General features: G+C 36.8%; 2 protein-coding genes across 3 annotated transcripts; one reads left to right on the forward strand and one right to left on the reverse strand.

Annotated features, from left to right (window-relative positions):
• Positions 1–1601: 1601 nt before the first annotated feature.
• mkrn2 (makorin, ring finger protein, 2) lies at positions 1602–10044 on the reverse strand. Of its 2 annotated transcripts, none has more exons than XM_046875568.1 (8): positions 9904–10044; positions 9262–9390; positions 9015–9175; positions 8550–8863; positions 7312–7526; positions 5525–5635; positions 4497–4641; positions 1602–1867 (listed from the first exon to the last, which is right to left on the reverse strand). In XM_046875568.1, the coding sequence occupies exons 1-8, from the start codon at positions 9927–9929 to the stop codon at positions 1718–1720; spliced, it is 1251 nt and encodes a 416-aa protein (XP_046731524.1). In that variant the 5' UTR covers positions 9930–10044; the 3' UTR covers positions 1602–1717. The 2 variants fall into 2 exon arrangements, with proteins under 2 accessions (XP_046731524.1, XP_046731525.1); XM_046875569.1 differs by lacking the exon at positions 9904–10044 and adding an exon at positions 9658–9816.
• Positions 10045–12173: 2129 nt separating this feature from the next.
• On the forward strand, positions 12174–15668 carry mkrn2os.1 (MKRN2 opposite strand, tandem duplicate 1). Its single transcript, XM_046875331.1, has 4 exons — positions 12174–12440; positions 12532–12578; positions 13339–13501; positions 15194–15668. Exons 1-4 carry the CDS (start codon positions 12235–12237, stop codon positions 15399–15401), a joined length of 624 nt encoding a protein of 207 aa, XP_046731287.1. The 5' UTR covers positions 12174–12234; the 3' UTR covers positions 15402–15668.
• The last annotated feature ends 2805 nt before the right edge of the window (positions 15669–18473 follow it).

Raw genomic sequence — 18473 nt, forward strand, 5'->3', positions numbered from 1 at the left:
TGCATGTCCTGCACATTTACATTTGCGGCATTTAGCAGACGCCCTTATCCAGAGCGACGTACAAAAGTGCTTTAACCACTGCACCACTCTCACATACTTCTGACACACTTGACTTCCTCATACAATACCACAACTCCTCTTTCGGCACTCTGTTGTACCGATCCGGTATGAAGTTCTGATTCTTGATCCGCATAATTGATTTGGCACGTTTTACTCTGGATGCCCTTCTTAACGCAACCCTCCCCATTTATCTGCGCTTGGGACCGGCACTAAGAGTGCACTGGCTTGTGCAACCCTAATGGCTGGGTTCGGGACACTATAAAATGTAAATATAATACAATAAGTATAGAATGATTTTCCAAACTAATAAACCCATATTTTATTCACAATAGAACATTACCATTGGAAATGTACCATTTTAAGGAAAAAATAAGGTAAAGGTTTTAGAGCAATAAATGCTTCCATCCAGAACATTTTTTTTTGGGAAGACCTTGCATATTTGAGCAAGACAAAGCTAACTGCATACTGCGTTTATTACAATCGCATGACTTAGTAGTGGAAGAGTCCGGGTGCTGAACGTGTAGTGTATCACAGTGCAACTCGTCCCAATGGCTCCCTATCAGGCCAATACAATGACTATAAAACATAAATAAATAAAACAGCGCATACCCTACATAGTGCACTCATAGGAAGGACAGAGCAATTTGACATTGAGCTGAATAACTGTAGCATACAAATGATGTGAGGCATCAATGTGAATCTGCACACATGGGTGGGATTGCTAAGATATATATATAAAAATTCAATTAAATTAAAGGCCTTTGTTAAAAGCTACAAATGAACAAGGTTTTGTGTTTCTGTTTGAATAAACTTATGCTGTCTCAATAATGGGGGGAAAAAAGAAGCATACACAATATTCAAGTACTTCTTTTTTTTTATTTCATTTTAGGACCTCAAACAACTAAGATAACTTTCTCAGTTTTAAATAAATAACTCAAAATCAACATTGATAAACGGAGTAAACTACTGTACCAGCTTCTGAGATACACTAATTATTAGTAGAGGGTCATTCCTACCTGACTGTTCCTTTATCCGTGTGTGCACATAATGAACTAAACTTATACCTTTCTGGTTCTGTTGACATCAACAGGATGGAGTGAAATCTATACAGTCCTATAAACTGCCCATATGTTTCTCAACGACAGCAGAGTTGTTGCTTCGGTGTAAATGGTTCTAAGTGCAACAATTACAATATATATATTTTAATAATGATGCACAATACTCATTAAAGTCACACATTACCTGTGTGCATTTGTGGTGTACCAGCAGGTTTAGCAGTCTTTTTTGTACTTTTTTTCTTTATTATTTGACAGCTATTTTCTTTGGACATATTAAATCTTTTTTTTTTCTTTTCAATCCTGCAAAATTCTAAACACACATCAGGAAAATATAGCAGCTTACAGAAACAATACATGTGCCTTTAAATATGTTCATGATAAACATAGTGTAATATACCACAAAAATGTACCACAGGTAAAAAGTTTTTCTTTTTTTTTTTGTTTGTTTTTTAAGAAAACCATGTCAAGCCATAAACAGGGAAATGTTTACCAGTGAGTACATTTTTATTGCCCAGATTACATACACAGTTACCAAAGTTATGAAACCATGGCTTGCCATGGCTGGCCTACAGGTCTTGAGTCGGTGTATTATATAGAGATCAGTGTGATGCTGATGTTCCACTTTCTTCTCCAGCTCCAGAGAGCTGCATGAAGAGCTCGCCCAGGTCGTTGACCTCGTCATCAAAGTGCGGAACCCCACGATGCTCTCGTTCCTCAATGAAGTCCCACAGTCGTACAGAGTTCAAGAACTTAAAACGAAAAAAAATATATACATAGCATTATTGGTCTCATCTCCTAAATGCACAGTGTAAAGAAATTGACATTCTGACATAACACTAACAATGTTGGTGCCTGCTGAGTGTTTTGAATATTACTATAATTGCTGATCTTCAAGACTTTCATGCAAAAACGGTCTCTAGATTTTCAATCAAGATCAAGAACTTTAAAACACCTCCATGACTGTTTATCAGATTACTGACAATTGCCTCAAATGTGCAAAAAATATATATTTTGATTGACAAATCTCATTTTAAGCTACTGTGCCAAGAATCACTGGTTGTCCCAATATGCATGAGCATGTGCTATCAATTAAGGAAAAAACATCGGGTGAGCATCAATACCGAGGACAGAAATGTCATTGAAATAACAGTTGGGAAAAACAGCCTGGTCAGATGAATCTTGATTTATAACTAGGCACTCAGATGGTAGGGTGAGAATTTGCCCCCAACAACATGAATTCATGAACCCAGCATGTAGAGGTGGTGTAATAGTGTGGGAAATGATTTTGTGGCATAATTGGCACCCATTAAAACAAATGAATGCTGCAAGCCCGTTTGATTCTTGTTGCTGACCTGATTATCCCTTCATGGCCACAATTGATAGTGATACCATGTCACAAAGCAAAAGACATCTAAAACTGATTTCACTAACATGACAATGAGTCGGCCTTCCTTAGGCACCAGATCTGAATCCAGTAACGCACCTTTTGCATGTGGCAGGGACAAACACAGCTAACGTACACCCTTAAGATATGGCACGAACTGCATTATGTACTTATTTCAAAAAGGACCAGAATTAAATAAAAAATAAAAAATAAAATAAAAAAAAATAAATAAAAGAATGTTTTTAAAATCTTGTGGAATCCGTGACATGAAGAACTGAGGCTGCTTTGAGAGCAAAGCAAGGCCCTACCGAGTTTTACTACAGTGTTAATAATAAAGTGTCACTAAGTGTATAACTCTGGGCTCTGCCCCTATGGATGAGCAATCACTGTCCTAGATGTAACTTATTAACCAAAAACTCATCTGAACTAAGTGGAAAATTTGCTATCTGATGTTTGAAAGATTTGATACAGAGCAGTTGCGATACCACACCCTAGAGCTGGAATCGAAGCCACAGTTGGCTTCACTGGGACCAACAGCTTTCATCAAGCCTGTTATCTACAGTTTGGGCAAAGTGTGGAACCATACCATGTCAAGTTGTTCAGTAACTCGAGCAGACTTTCTATGCAGGTATCCATTTACACAAACCAAAATAACGTAGAAGATCTGAAAATCAGGAAGCTCCAGGAAGCTGGAATCATTTCCTTCTTTAGCACATAGTTTAGTGTTGCTATGGTCATCAGTTACATCCTACATAACCAGGAGTGCACTTAAAGTGCTTTAGACAGCAAGCAGTGATATTCACATTGCAAATCATTCCTGGTTGCTTTACAGCACACTATTATGAAGCCTAAAATTAATTACAAAACCCAAAGTGAGATGTGATGGACTGATTACTGATTACAGTGTTAAGAGTGGTTAATTCTTATTCCTATTCGGTTGAGTAAGGAGATTCCGGTGTTTTAACCACTTTCAGCCTTGGGCCTTCAGAATGGGCTGCTAAATAATACAATCACAAATATATCTAGACCAATATACACTGTATGGACAAGTTTTGGGGCATCTGACATTTCCAGCCCTTCTCAAAGTGTTACCACAAAGTTTGAGGCACGCAATTGTATTGGATGTCTTTGGATGCCCATGAATTAATTTTTGCCTTCACTTGAACTAGGAGAACCAAACCTGTTCCAGCATTACAATGCCATGGTACACAAAGCCTACTCAATAAAGAATATAATTTACATCGGTTGGAATTTAAGATCTTGAGTGGCCTGCTATAAAGCTCTGACCTTTACCCTACTGAACACCTTTTGGATGAATGGGACCGCTGACTGCACCCCACATCAGTACCTGTCTTTCCCAACACCCATGTGGCTGAATGTGCACAAATCTCCACAAGCACACTCCCAAATCTAGTGGAACATCCAGAAGAGTGGAGGTTATTATAACTGCACATGGGGGCTACACGTGGAATGGGATGTTAAAAAAAAAACACACACAGAGGAATCTTAAGGCCAGGTTCAAGTAATAAACAAATGGTACCTCACATGATACATCACCATATCTTTGATTACACAATTTTATGTGACTTACCAGTCATACAACTCCCCTTTTAAGTTACTACAGAAACAATAATGTATTAGAACAAGAGAATTAATGTAAACCATGCAGCGAGCTTTACTGGCAGGCCTGCAGTTATAATAAAAATCCACTAACATCTGATTTGAGCATAAAACAGTGCAGTGTGTGAAAACAATATTCATGAATTTTATGCTAGTTTAAAATGCTGCACACAGAATAAAGTTAAATTGTAAAGCAACAAATCTTTTAATAAGGTTGTGATTTGAGAATTCAGTACTATTGCTAAAAAGTACTTGAGTAAGTAGGTTATTTTATATGCATGGGACTCTTTCGGTTGTAAATCTGACCCTGTTTATCAGGAAAAAAATTGCTTTTATAGTTATATAGTTAGTACTATTTTAATTAGTCGTGTTACCCGAACGTTTCCTTCAGAGCCGAGCTGCTTTCGCGGTTTGTCCGGTTCAGCCCGTGTTCCATCAGGGTAAGCGTGCATGTAAAAACACTTCCCTCCAAATGGACATGTTCCTCTTCCTTGGTCAAAATACTTGCAGGGTTTTTTACTGCAAAACACATCAAGCAATTTTAAAGGGATAGAAATCAATATTAAGGAATGCATCATTGATTTGAACACCAAGTGAGTGTGAAAATATATTTATATTCAGTCAAACAATCGGTAGCTGCACTGGGAAAGGAGTATGAACCGAAGGCATGAGGGAACGTCAGATGGTTATAACCGGACCGCACCTCAGCAATGGAGATTTTCAATTATTTAGTGCTTTAGCAAGATCAGAAAGTTTATAACCTGCGGTGTGGAGAAGCCTATTGTCTAAGCACTAGGTCTGTTAACCTTTCACATTTTAATGGTGGAACAAGATCCAGATCATTTTTACTTTATTACACAAACATTTGGCTAAACCCTTATCACAGCACTACAGAGTGACAACAGAAATCTTTTATAGAACAGGAAAATAAATAAATAAACAAACCACACTGCATTGTGACTAGGCTTGGGTAAGAGGATGCAATAATATTGATATTGTGAATAAGTTAAAGTATATTATACCGTGGTACCTTGACATACGAGTGCCTTGAACTAAGAGTTTTCTGAGGTACGAGCGGGCACTCGGTCGATTTTTTGCTTTGATACGCAAGCAAAAAATTGAGGTACGAGCTCGAGACGCCGCTGCTAGATGGCGAATCGAAGCCAGAAAGCGAAGATTGTGACGAAAATTAAGATAAGCAAAGAAGAAAAAGTAAAAATGTTAAAGTTTAGGGATACGTAGTGTACAGGAGTGATAGTAAAAAACGAGTTTTCCCTCCGCCTCCGCTTATCGCCTCATATTTACTAACAATAATTGTAACGCAGGAAAAGAACAATCATCAAGATAAATATTCATATTAATATTAAATATTGTGAAATTGTAATTTGCTGCAGCTCCTCACCTGACTCCACATTTGAACTCCTCGATGAGGCGATTTTTTTCCTCCTGATCTTCCACCCAGTACATGCTGGGAATAACAAACTCAGACACAACCCGGCACTCTGGACAAGACCTGCGCATCACATAAAGCATTAGCTTCACACCACATAATAATTATAATTATTATAAAACAATTTTTTAAAAAGATTTTAAATCAACATCAACAACAATATTACTATTTTGAAAACAACTTTCTGGTTTGTACTCAAAACAATCCTACAAATAAATAAATGAAAATTATTATAGCATATATGTATAGCATTTTTAACAACAAGAATGGCCCAAAGCAGGTTTAAATATTTAAAGTTATTAAGAATATAAATTTTACCATAAATTTGTCCCTAAGATTCCTGAAATTGGTTTATTTTAAATTATTTTTCTGGTTAGTGGTAACTATCTGCAGTTAACTAGTAGGTTAGTGGTCAATGCTGGCTGCCGAATGTCTTAAGTAGTAAGCAAAAAGTAAACACAGGAAAATGCAAATAAAAAAAGTGGCGTAGTTTGTATAAAATATGAAAATATTTTTGTAGCCCACCGAGACCTTGTGTATCATGCCATCCTCCCACACACACACACACACCAAATCATAACTTTCTCTCTACATCCATACAGCACTTTTATACAAAAAAATAATAAATAAAGAGCGTATCAAAGTAGGATAATCTTCTGAAAAGACTGGTTCTTCTAAACAGAGGTCGACCGATTAATCAGGCCGATTTTTGCCATTTTTAAAAACTCAAATCGCCATTGGCCGGCTGTGCCGCAAATTAGGATTATTATTATGTTACACATCTGACACACCAAACAGTAAGTGTACATTCTGCGCTTACTCTACCTTACCAGCAGGTGGAAATAGTGTGTATTCGACAACTGTATGTATGTATGTATGTATGTATGTATATATAAGCAAGCAGTGATTACACCTGCTGCGATCATTACTAACGGACTCCTGTAGCTTTTTTCAATTAATCCTCCAAGTTGCAAATACAAGAGCAAGAATAACAACAAACTTTTTTCTCGTGTGCTCATTCTCTAAGCTATTCTAAACCAATCGGATTATCTTTCTCGCCAATGAGCTCCGCCGCTGATTTAAAATACAGAAAACAGCTGGTGCCGTCCGACCAGAGCCAATGGTGAGGAGCAAAACTAAAGCCGACCGACAAACAGACCCCCCAACATCCCCCAATGGCTGACCGTAAGCTTGCTGTGTCCCGGGCTTTAAGTACTAATTCATTCAAACCTTATATATTATTTAATTGGTTAAATATGATGCTAGTTTTAATAAGAGAATGAGAGAAAATTTTTAGAACTGTATTGTTACCGAGCATTCAGCCAGCTGTAGTTTAGGCTACAGGTAGGCATGGGTACATATTGTGCATGTTCGAAATGGCCATGCATGCAGATACTGCTCTCCAATAAACATTAAATATCACAAAACTTGTATGAGCTGTGAATAGACTTGGGGCTGATTGTGTTTTTCAAAAATGGTCAAAATTCTGTGTATCCCTGTGTTTTACAATAACCTTTTTAAACAGTTTTTTAACTAGTTGTGGTTTACTCTATTTCAGACCACATGCTGCTTTTTCTATGGTCAAACGTTCTACAATATTATACAGTAATTCTCTATATGTTTACATCCTATACAGTGTACACTGTTTACAGAATGTTATGGATCTCAAAATGGCTTCATGTTGACAAGCAGATCATAATTTTTTCTCTTTCTCTTGTAATCAAAATGGGGATACTTACTTGATGATCTTGTTGTCAAACTGCTTGGCACAGCGCCACTGCCGGATGCAGCCGAGGCAGTAGGTGTGACAGCAGCTGGACAGGATGCCGAAGCGGCGCTCGGACGGAGACGCCTTCTCGTACACCACCTCCATGCAGATACTGCACACCTTGTCCTGGCTCTGCTGCACTGCAAATGCCTGCTCCATGTCCTTCTCAAATGCACTCATACACACCTGGAAAAGAAACAACATCAAGAGTACATGAGCTTACCTATTTGATAACTACAGCTGAAACCATACTGTAGACATGTCCTTAGCTACACTAATTTCATGTGAATATACACGTCTTTATTGTTTATTTGACCTTTAATTGACTATCAGAATTCCAGTAGCTATAAAGTTTACATACACAAAGATGACTCAACTCTGATTCGTGAATGCACCTGTGGCTGTATTTACAGTCCTAATTTTATTGCCCTTTTGCCCTTGAATCCATTGAACCAAAAACCATTTAGGGGTTCCACACAGACTTTACTTTGGTCTGAAATGTAACAATGCAGGACAACAACAAAGAACCTGGTGATAGGCTCAGAAGCATCATGTGCCAAAAGATTTACAGCCAGCCCTCAAAAGCTATGGATAAAGCCTCTAACTCAGTCACACAAGTAAGAAGCTCTTATTCCAAGACTAGCATAAAGAAACCCAGACTGATGATTGCAGGTGATTACCAGCCATTTGCAGGATTCTCTGGCCAAATGAATCAGCGTTAACTATGGAAAAAAAAAAAGTTAAAGCTATAGCTCCAAAGAACAACATCCCGACTGTGGAGGATGAGGGTGACAGCATTATGTTGAAGAGGCATTTTGCTGAAAAACGACTGGGGCACTTCAGAAAATAGATCATCATGAGAAAGAAGGATTATCTAGAAAAACTGAGGGAACATCTCAAGACATCAGACAGAAAGCTTGATCAGAAATGGGTCTTCATCAGAATCTAAGCATGGGAATTGGAGTGGCTAGAAAAACCTTGAACTGAATCCTATAGAGAATTTACAGTCTGAACTAAAAAAAAGTGTGTATGAGCAAGGAGGTCCACAAACCTGACTGGACTACTCAGTAGAAGGCAACCCCAAGTATCTGATTCCAGTTCAACCAATTCAAGGGTAATGCTACCAAATACTAACACAATCTATCAATCCACTAAAAATCTGATATAGTAATAAATATAAACAACTAAAATAAATTAAACTACACACACCTTCTCATGTGCTGCCCTCTGCACTGGGTCGTGTGGGTGCAAAACCTGCAGCCTGCAAATTTCACACATGTCGCCATGAAGATACGGACACGTATCGCCATAGTGACATTGGCTCCCTGCCGCAAAAGGGCAAAGCAGGGCCTGATGGGCTATATCAGGGAACGGGCTGGCGGTGGCTGAACTCTCCAGTCCTGAGCGGATGGCTTCCAGGTAGCTATGAGGTTTGACCTGAGAGGCATCTCTGTAATCCCAGCAATCCAGAAGCTCTGCACTTTCTCCGCTGTACGGCTGCCCTCGACTGTCGCTGGCCAAAGCTACAGGATGAGAGTGTAAAAATGGCAGGATTATTAAACAGAGACAGTCCAATAAAAACGGCATTTAAGAACAAGATAAAAAAAAAAAATACATATCTAAGTATGTATTTCGTATATATTACGTATATATAAGTACAACGATCCAGTCTACCTCTGTCTCTTAACACAATAGGTTTCTTGGTGATTCTTGTGGTGCTTGGTGGAGGTCCAGGTCCCGTAGAGGGCAGGACAGACGCTCCTGCAGTACTGGCTCTGTTTGAGTGATCCACAGGAGGTCCACCTCCACGGCCACCCGGCTTGATGTGGTCGTACCTGAAACACAAACAAGCCTTTAATCGGGGACGAACCCATCACATGTTATATACAAATTCTCAACCTACAGCAATTTCAACAATTACCTGCACCGATCACCATAAGCGCATACACCTTTCTGATAAAATTTACATATTGTTGAAGGTTTGCTTGTTAGCAGATCATGTGAGAACATGCACCTGTTCCCCTCTCGACAAACACCATGGAGGAAGTATCTGCAAAAAGAAAGTAGAGAATGAAGAAGAGAGAGAAAGAGAGAGAATAAAATGTGATCACGTTATAATAGAAATAAATACATAATGAAATGTCCAGAGTTTATAAAAGTAGGTAACCAGGAGTAACACATCGCGACTCATCCCAAATAGCTCCCTAGCAGAAATATAGGCCACTACAAAGTCTTATACCCTTTATAGTGCACTATTATAGGGAGGACGGAGCAATTTGACATTCAGCTGAACGGCTATAACGAACAAATATCTCACGCGTTGTCTAACTTGTTTATTTCCATTCTGTCATGGCGCTACAGAGGATCGTTATTCCGCGTTTTCGTTGCTAAGGAGTGAGCAAACAAAGCAAACTCTCCGAGAAACCCTCGCAAGTCACCGAGCTAACACTGCACCATTTTTGTTTAACGTCAAAGTCAAACGTGATTCCATCCCCGTCGTGTAACACTCGTAATTGGTTTATATTTTTGCGGATAGCGCTGCGGGTGGTTTGTACAGTTTTACCTGCAGGTGACTTGCTTTGTTGACATGTTTCATTTCATATATACGCAGTTTATATTTTTCTTCCTGTTCTCGTACGTTATTTGTGCGACCTCTAATTGCTGCCGACTGCAACAGCAAATGCGCTGTAGGTTCCGCACCGTTTAACGCCGAGCACAGTACTTATTGTTTACCGATAATCATGCCATTGATATTCAGTATATTATAGCAATTATTTCTAGATTTTAGCAAACATTCTATTTTTTAATCAGTGTGTTGGTGTTTGTGCAATGATGTGTGTCACTACATATACTGTCCCGAATGCACGCTTAAGACGCTTGGGTATATGATGTGAGCAAGAAACCCAATGAACACAATTTATTAAATCTCTTTTCATGCATACATCATCACTAGCAGAAGCATCGATATTAATCTCATAATATAAAATGACCATGGGTTTTCCGTGCATTTCTTCGTGAATTATGATCATTAAGAAATTAAGGAAAATTGTGTTTGTGTGCAAATTCTACAAGAAAGAAAATGCAAAAGTATAAATGGTTCATGAAAAAGTTTTGAACTGTTTCAGTTGACCTTTCCTCACAATGTCCAGTTTTTCTTGAAATGTCCGTCTTGTAAGTGTATCTGTGACCAAATAAATTTTTTCTCCTGTCAGCCACTGAGGAATGAAAAAAACAGCTTTTCAATCCACATGAATATATTTGAGCTTGAGCACTCATCAGCAGATGCAGTTTGATAGCTGTCTAGTGCGCTCCTTGACCATCTAATCAAAGGACCTGAAAATGCTGAAGTGTTTAGATGCCTTCTAGGTGGACTTGGAGTAAGAAAGTTGAAATGTGATGGGTTAAAGCAGAAGCATCAAGCAACATAGATTTGAATCATCAGGATGCCTGTAGAGTTCACAGTGCTGGGCTTACAGCAACACCCTTTGACCCTGGTTTGAAACTCAAAAAAATATTAAAACATAATTCATTGATTGTGATACAATTTAGACCAGCTCAGAAGCCCTTGCTGGCCCTGACGGCCCACCACTGGATCATCGAATCATTGAAACTATAATCGAGACTATACGTTTTTTTATCTAACCCTTCTGGTCGTAACAGAACAATAGGACATCCAGATATTCCAGAGAGATTGTTACTTCCCCATACATTGTGTCCTATTGGAATGGCTGCATTGTTAACATTCTATGGAAAAAAGTGTTGACTCTGCATTCTGAATACTTACTTACCAGGATAATTCAATTCAATACATTTTTTTAACAATGAACATTGTCTCAAAGCAGCTTTACACAGATAATGTAGCGATAAAGAAGGAATAAGATGTTCTTTATAAGTGTAAGTTCGTCCCTAATGAGCGAGCCGGTGGCGACTGTGGCAAGAAAAAACTACCTGAGATGGAATAAGGATGAAACCTTGAGAGGAACCAGACTCATCTGGGTTGCACTGAATCTTTTAAAATAATTTATCTCCTCTTTCTTGCCAAGCTTTATTTAAAAATCAGATATTTCTGGACAATAATTCTTTTTTTTTTTTGTGGTGCTGAGGATAATTCTGTTTTTTTTTTTTTTTTTATCTCTCCTGGAAATATGCACATACAGCTTTGTTCTGGGTAGATTTTTGCATTCATAAATAACATAAATAGACATTTTTTAAAAACGTATTTATCTTACAAGCTACATTCTTTTTAATACAAAATGTAAATTTTAGTGTCCTAAGACTAAAATGTACCAGGACACTCTGACTACCTCAAGCAACACTAAATAGACCTTAAGACTTTTTTTAAATTTTTTTTACAGTTTTGTGTGTCGTGGCCAATTATTATCAACAGCAACAAATCCAATAACAAAGTTAAAATATCCAGTAATCACGTTAAATTAGTTTAGGGTCCAGGGTGAATTAAATTTTCTAAAAAGTAGAATGTAGTTCACATAACGGCCTTTACTGACTCTCTATAATGTGTTGATTATATTCACCCATTAAGCACTTCCCTTTAATATACTGACTTTGCTGGGTACCAGGAAAATATATCTTATGTATGACAGAAACCCACGATAGTGTTAAACAAGCACCGTATATGTAAGTCTGATTTCTATTATATAACCCTGACATTGTTGGGTATGTTTTGGAGTTAATAAAAAAAAAAAGTGGTGTTTTGTTGTTGACTTTATTCCAAATCTTTCACTACATACAGCTATACCTTGTGTTAAAATGACGACATGACAGGAAGTGTGTTATGAAGTAATGGCCTTCTGTTTTTTTTTGTTGTAGTACACTACACCTGGCCAGTAGGGGGTCGCTTAGGACGCAGCCTGGTTTTGATCGGTGTGCACTTGGAATGGAGGAAACTATAGTTAAATTTAGACATTGCGGGAAAGATATTTATAGTTTTTCCAAACAGCAGAATGTGTGTCCTGCTTGTCATGATCATCTCATCCTTCGAATTTTAGACGCACCGGTGGCTCTTCCGTCTCCTTTCACAAACGGCCATCAAACTCACTGCTCGTTTCTTATAGGAGCTACTGAAGGCCCGTGGTGTTTAAAGTAAGTTTTACCTCGTAGATTATCGTAATTCAGTAAATGTATTGGTAATTGTACACACTTGACTAAGTTTTTTTTCTTCTTCCGGTTTAAGTGAATGGAGCGAGACGGAGTTACATGTTGGACTTTCCGACTCAACAGGTAGAAAGCGCGCGCTCCAGCACCTCCAGTGTCTCGTTCGTTCCAGTCGAAAGTTGCGCATGCGTGCTCGAAAACCGAACATGCGGGATGATGTCATACACATAATAACAAATTTGACTGCTTCATATCTGACACACCATTTGATAACTGGGTTAGTCAGTAAAAACATCATAAAAGTTCTCTTTAAAAAAAAAAGATGATATTTTTAAAGAATAAAGTAAAATCAAATAATATTATCTCCAATATAATGCATACAAATCAAAACAGAGAAATCCCACATCGATGAACAATACAGGGTACAGGTGTAAAAAAATAAATATATGTATATTTAAGCTAAATTTGAGTGTCTAAAATTTAAAATGACGTAAAATTATATAACATTTTGAGCAAATGGAAACCAATGATTTGTTGTTTGGGGGAAATGGTGAACTGTGATTGATTTTTATGGGAAAGTTTTTATCAATGATTGGTTAGGGAAAATGTTGATCATTGATTGGTTATTGTGGAAAAAAGTGATTATCAATTATTGGGGAAATTGTGAACCATGATTGGTTATTAGGGGAAATGTTAATGAGTGATTGGTAGTTGGGGAACATGGTGATCAATGATTGGTTGTTGGGGACAGTGGTTGATCCAATTGCAGGAATTAGACACTGGTGGTAAACCCAAAAATAACTTGTATAAGTTGGAAAAACTATATACGACGATGTATATGAATTGTACTTATGCAAATAACTCATAACCAGTTTTTGCCCTCTAGGTTTAGTATATAACTACACACTGTCAGGAGTTCAGAGGGATGAACACGGATGGGAGCAGTGTGTGTCTATCCAACTGGTTCCACCATATAGAGAAGACCTAAAACAGTTATGGGATAAAGAACTGAGCCATTTTTCATCACTTCCAGCATGGACTCCAGAACGGTGGGTGATAAAAGTCTTACACACCCTTATGAAATAACAGGTTTTCAAAATATAAATACAGAAATAAATGTCAGAATGTTACTTTTTTGTATGTGATCTTCCAACAAACAAAAATAATTTTTAATAAAAAAAGACTACCACAGTTTGATTGCATGATTGCATTTCTATTACAGCATTAAGTCTTTGAAATAAATACTATCTAATACTTTGGAATTTTATCCCACTCTTCTTTGCATAATAATTCAAGTTTCTTTAAATTGTGAGGGGATTTTCTGTTTACGGCTCTTTTTAGGTCATTCCATAGGTGTTGAATGGGATTGAGGTTTGGGCTCTGGCTGGGATATTCCAGGACTTTGATTATTTTTTTTGAAGATACCTTTGTTGATTTTGATGTGTGCTTTGGGTCATTGTCATGTTGAGATATAAAATTCCTCTTCATTTTCAGCTTTTTGAAAGAGGACAGAAGGTTTTGTGCCAAAATATCTTGATATTTAGAGCTATTAATTTTCCCATCTGCTGTATCTCGACAAGTGCCCCTGCCACAGCTGAGGAGAAGAAGCCTCAAAGCATATTACTACTCCCACAATGCTTCACTGTAGGTATGGGAGAGTCTTCAATGGGTCATCCTGATCTTTGCAATTTTTCTGTGGTGCCACATTTTCTCTACTTATTGATGATGGTTTTGACAGTGTTCTATCCCTCATCTGATTTGTACCTTTTTAACAATTAAGTCTCGCAGTTTCTTTGGCAACTTTTTGTGGCCCATGGCTCTGAATAGAATACAACCTTAAACATTTAAGCAAATACTACAGCAACAGCTTGCTTTTATCTAGTTTTACTCAGAATCACTTTAATTGTTGGCAAGTGAATGCCATTTAGCTACAGGTCTAATTCTGAATGTGGCTGTTTAACTACCCAATCATGGTCCTATTATGAAAATGTGTGCACCCTTATGCAATCAGAGTGTTGTAGGTTTTTTGTATTTAAAATGTTCCCAATTATTACATTATGTCCTGAGATAAATAATATGCATTTCATTGTTCATTTTTATGTGCACAAGGGGATGTATGAAATAATAATAGACTGCTGTTATAAGATAATAGTTAACACTTGGGTGAAACTGATAATTCTCCAGTAATTGCACACCTTGAAGTGATTTTTTTTTACCCTTAATCCACTATAGTCCACTATGATACATTGTATGCTTTACCATTCTCTTAACAGATCATCAGATTGGGTCATTCCCTCAGCCTTTTCCTCTCTTCCTAAAAACCTTAGGGGACCTTTTAAAAAAGAAAATAAACTATTACAAAGGGATTACACTGGAAGCTCCTTCCAAAAAAGACAAAATATATATGTCGGGACAGAAAATCTTATCTTACCATATCAACAACCATTAGATAAAATATCAACAATTACATGTTTTTTTTGTTTTGTTTGTTTGTTTGGTTATGTTTAACTTTGGCTGGACAAAACAATTGAAACAATAACACGTTAGAATGAATGCACTAATATAAAGCTGTGCTGCAGAATGTTAGTAAAAAAAGCACAAAAAAAATGTAATAACATAGTCTGACCAAACAGAATTGCGCACTCAACATTGCTGTGGTATAAAATGGATTTATGTTAATAAAAAACTGATAAAAAAAAATTTTTATAACGTAATTTTCTTTTTTTTTTTTGCGTTTCAAGATTCCATGAGGAGAGGGAGTTTGGCTCGTGTTGCTACGGTTTCACCCTGACATTCATAAACCACATGAGATCACTGGACAGTAAAGCCCCTCTCAGCAGAAATGAGTTCACCAGTGCTTACATTTTATCCAGAATGAAACATGCCTCTATGTATATCAGGGTGTATGAAGAAATATCACAAAATGGATTTTACATTGTTGATAAATAAGGTCTTGATTTTCAGCTAATTGTTTCCTTCTTTTTCACTGTCTCCTGTGCAATAAATAATAATGTTTTAATTATTATTTTCCGGCAGTCATTTCAATATGAAATCACCTTTTCCGAATGGATTTGTGTATAGATTTTCATTTGCAATGTTCTTACTACTCATGTATACTGAATTAGAAATTTCCCTTCAAGTAATCCACATTTTAAATTGGACGGATGTCTTTTGCTTAGAAAAATACTAATAAAATGTTAAAATGACTAACAGTATACAGTATATGTAGTTTTTGAGTTCTTGTTAGACAGAAGGGGGCAGTAATGATTGTCTGTCTTTCTTAACCTCCTCTAACTTTCAGTTCAGATATTGGTTTTTTACAGAAAGTACGTCTAGACCGGCCATAACATTAAACCTACATGTCTAATATTGTGTAGGTTCCCCTTGTGCCATTGAGGAATGGACTTTACAAGACCTCTGAAGGTGTTATATGGTATCTGGCATTAAGATGTTAGCTGCAGAACCATTAATACTGTAAATTTCGAGGTGGAGCGCCCATGGATTAGACTTGTTCATTCAGAAAATCTCACAGATGCTTGCTTGGTTTGTGATCTGGTTAATTTGGAAGCCAGGAAAACCACATGAGCTCTTTATGTTCCTCGAAACAATCCTGTGCCACCGTATTAGGGAATTCCTTGCCATTAACAGGTGTACTTGGTCTGCAGCAATGTTTAGGTATGTGATGCATGTCAAAGTACCATACTAATGAAGGCCAGGACCCAAGTTTCCAAGCAGGCCATTGTTAAAAGCGTCATATTGTGTCTGCCTTGTTTTCATTAATCAGACCATGATACTATTTGCTCATTGCTCCATGGTCCAGTTCTGATGATCACTTGCCTGTTAAAAATGCTTTTAGTGGTCAGTATTGGCACTCTGACCAATCTGTGGCTACATAGCCTCATACGCACTACACTGATAACCGGCATTACCCATTTCAGCAAATTGAGCCAGAGGAGGTTTTCTGTGGTATCATAGAAGTTTTGAAGATGCTCTGACCCAGTTGTGTAGCCATCATAATTTGGCCCTTGTCAGATCTCAGATCACACAACATAACACATAACATGTAACAACAAATATTAATAATAGAGTAACTAATTACCTTAGTTTTAAATTAGATTTAGTTATTATGATGATTTATATTTCTCAAAGGACTTCATGGTAATCATGTTTTCATGATTAATGAATAGCAAACACGTGTGTGTGTGTGTGTGTGTGTGTGTGTGTGTGTATAAGATGTGCTTTGCTATTGTGCAGACTTCTTTTACAACGGAACATGCGTACTGTTCATTAGGAAATGACTTCTATTGTATGTGCTTTGTAAGATGAAACTGGCATGTAAAAGGATGCCAGCTCCTCCACATTCACAACAAACTGACTAACAATTACAATGAACGTAGAACAATTAATATGACGGTACTTCTCCGGGTACATCTCGTGAATTTGAATTGTTGCAAGAACAAACAATGCTAATAAAAAAATTCATGAACTGTAATATAAACTGCTTTTCATTTTTATTAAATGTAAACAATGGTTTCTACATTTTTAGTCTAAATCAACATCCTTTCATAAAATTTCTTTTAAAAAGAAGGTTTGAATTAGGCTGTATCCCAGTTTTTTTAATGGTATTCCCTATAGTAATATATATATATTTTTTTGCTTGGGTGTACATTTAATATACATTATATGTTTCTGGTCATATGGCTATGTGTTTTATATGTTTTTTTTTTTAAACATCCCATTACCCCATAACCTCCACTCTTCTGGGAAGATGTTCCACTATATTAAGAAATGTGGATATTTGTTCTCATTCAGCTACATGGAATTAGTAACGTCAAATACTGATGTATGGTGAAGAGGCCTGGGGTGCAGTCAGCGTTTCAATTTATCCCAAAGGTGTTCAATAAGGATAAGCTCAGAGATCTATAGCAGGCTACTAAAGATCTTCTAATCCAAGCCATTTAAAGCATATCTTCATGGAACTGGCTTTGTATGGCACAGGAGCATTGTATGCTGCAACAGGTTTGGGTCTTCTATTTATTACATTTAAATTATGAGGTATATCAAATATGAAGTTTATTAGTTTTCATGTAATAAATATTACATTACATGGACAGAGGTTTTTGGATAATATACCATATTATATACCATCATTTTTTGGCATCTTTTTTTTTTTTTACCTTGCATTCAGACAGAATATGATATGGACCATACAGCACCCCACAGTTTGATATACTGAAATACACCAACTAGTCATAACATTACAACCATATAACATTATGACTAATGAAGTGATTAACAATGATTATCTTTTCATCATGGCACCTGTTAGTGAGTGGGATATATTAGGCAGCAAGTGAACATTTTGTCCTTAAATTTGATGTGTTAGAAGCAGGAGAAATGGACAAGCTTGTTTGCTGCTATATGTGTGAATGTATTTATACACTTATTTATGCCTGGCATAGCAATTTCCTTAATAAATCTGTATATAAACCAAATGCAAATTCATAAAATGTATTCGTTAAAATGGTCATATCCACACCAGAATCTGCACTGAACTCCTCTTCCCACAATGCATCTACAAACACAGACACCAGCTACAACACCCACTCCGTCTTTGCAGCCTGACAGAAATAATGAAGTGCATTCTTATTTTAGAGAAATTTTAGTGAAATATTGATTTCTGGATCTATGTTTTATGGATTTTGTGCTGATCAAAATAAAGTTAAATATTTAAACTTCAAGTCTTTCTTCTGATGTCTTTACACTAAGATTATTGAGAATGATCTAAAAAACTTATATAGGGTTTGTTATAAATTTTGTTGGTGTTCATATTTCATTAGATGATTTTTTCAGATAATGTAACAGCTACAGAAAGTCTTAATTCCTTTAGAAATGTTTGCTCAGAAACATCTATCCACCCAGCCATCTTCTTTGATTTTCTTTTGTTCTTTCTTATATAAATGTTTTCTACGAACTTTTTCTTTCATTCTTTCTTTCTTTAATAAACTTATTTGAATGTTA

The sequence above is a fragment of the Silurus meridionalis genome, chromosome 19, assembly GCF_014805685.1.
Source record: "Silurus meridionalis isolate SWU-2019-XX chromosome 19, ASM1480568v1, whole genome shotgun sequence".
In the NCBI taxonomy this organism is placed as follows: domain Eukaryota; kingdom Metazoa; phylum Chordata; class Actinopteri; order Siluriformes; family Siluridae; genus Silurus; species Silurus meridionalis.

Excerpts from the sequence above, each read along its gene's own strand:
- mkrn2 (XM_046875568.1), bottom strand. The coding sequence starts at position 9,929 with ATGTCAACAAAGCAAGTCACCTGCAG. Across the intron at positions 9,176-9,261 it reads GCTTATGGTGATCGGTGCAG|GTACGACCACATCAAGCCGG; the intron begins GTAATTGTTGAA and ends TTTGTGTTTCAG. Across the intron at positions 1,868-4,496 it reads GCTCTGAAGGAAACGTTCGG|TTCTTGAACTCTGTACGACT; the intron begins GTAACACGACTA and ends TTTCGTTTTAAG.
- mkrn2os.1 (XM_046875331.1), top strand. The coding sequence starts at position 12,235 with ATGGAGGAAACTATAGTTAAATTTAGACATTGCGGGAAAGATATTTAT. Across the intron at positions 12,441-12,531 it reads GAAGGCCCGTGGTGTTTAAA|TGAATGGAGCGAGACGGAGT; the intron begins GTAAGTTTTACC and ends TTCCGGTTTAAG. Across the intron at positions 12,579-13,338 it reads TGGACTTTCCGACTCAACAG|GTTTAGTATATAACTACACA; the intron begins GTAGAAAGCGCG and ends TTTGCCCTCTAG.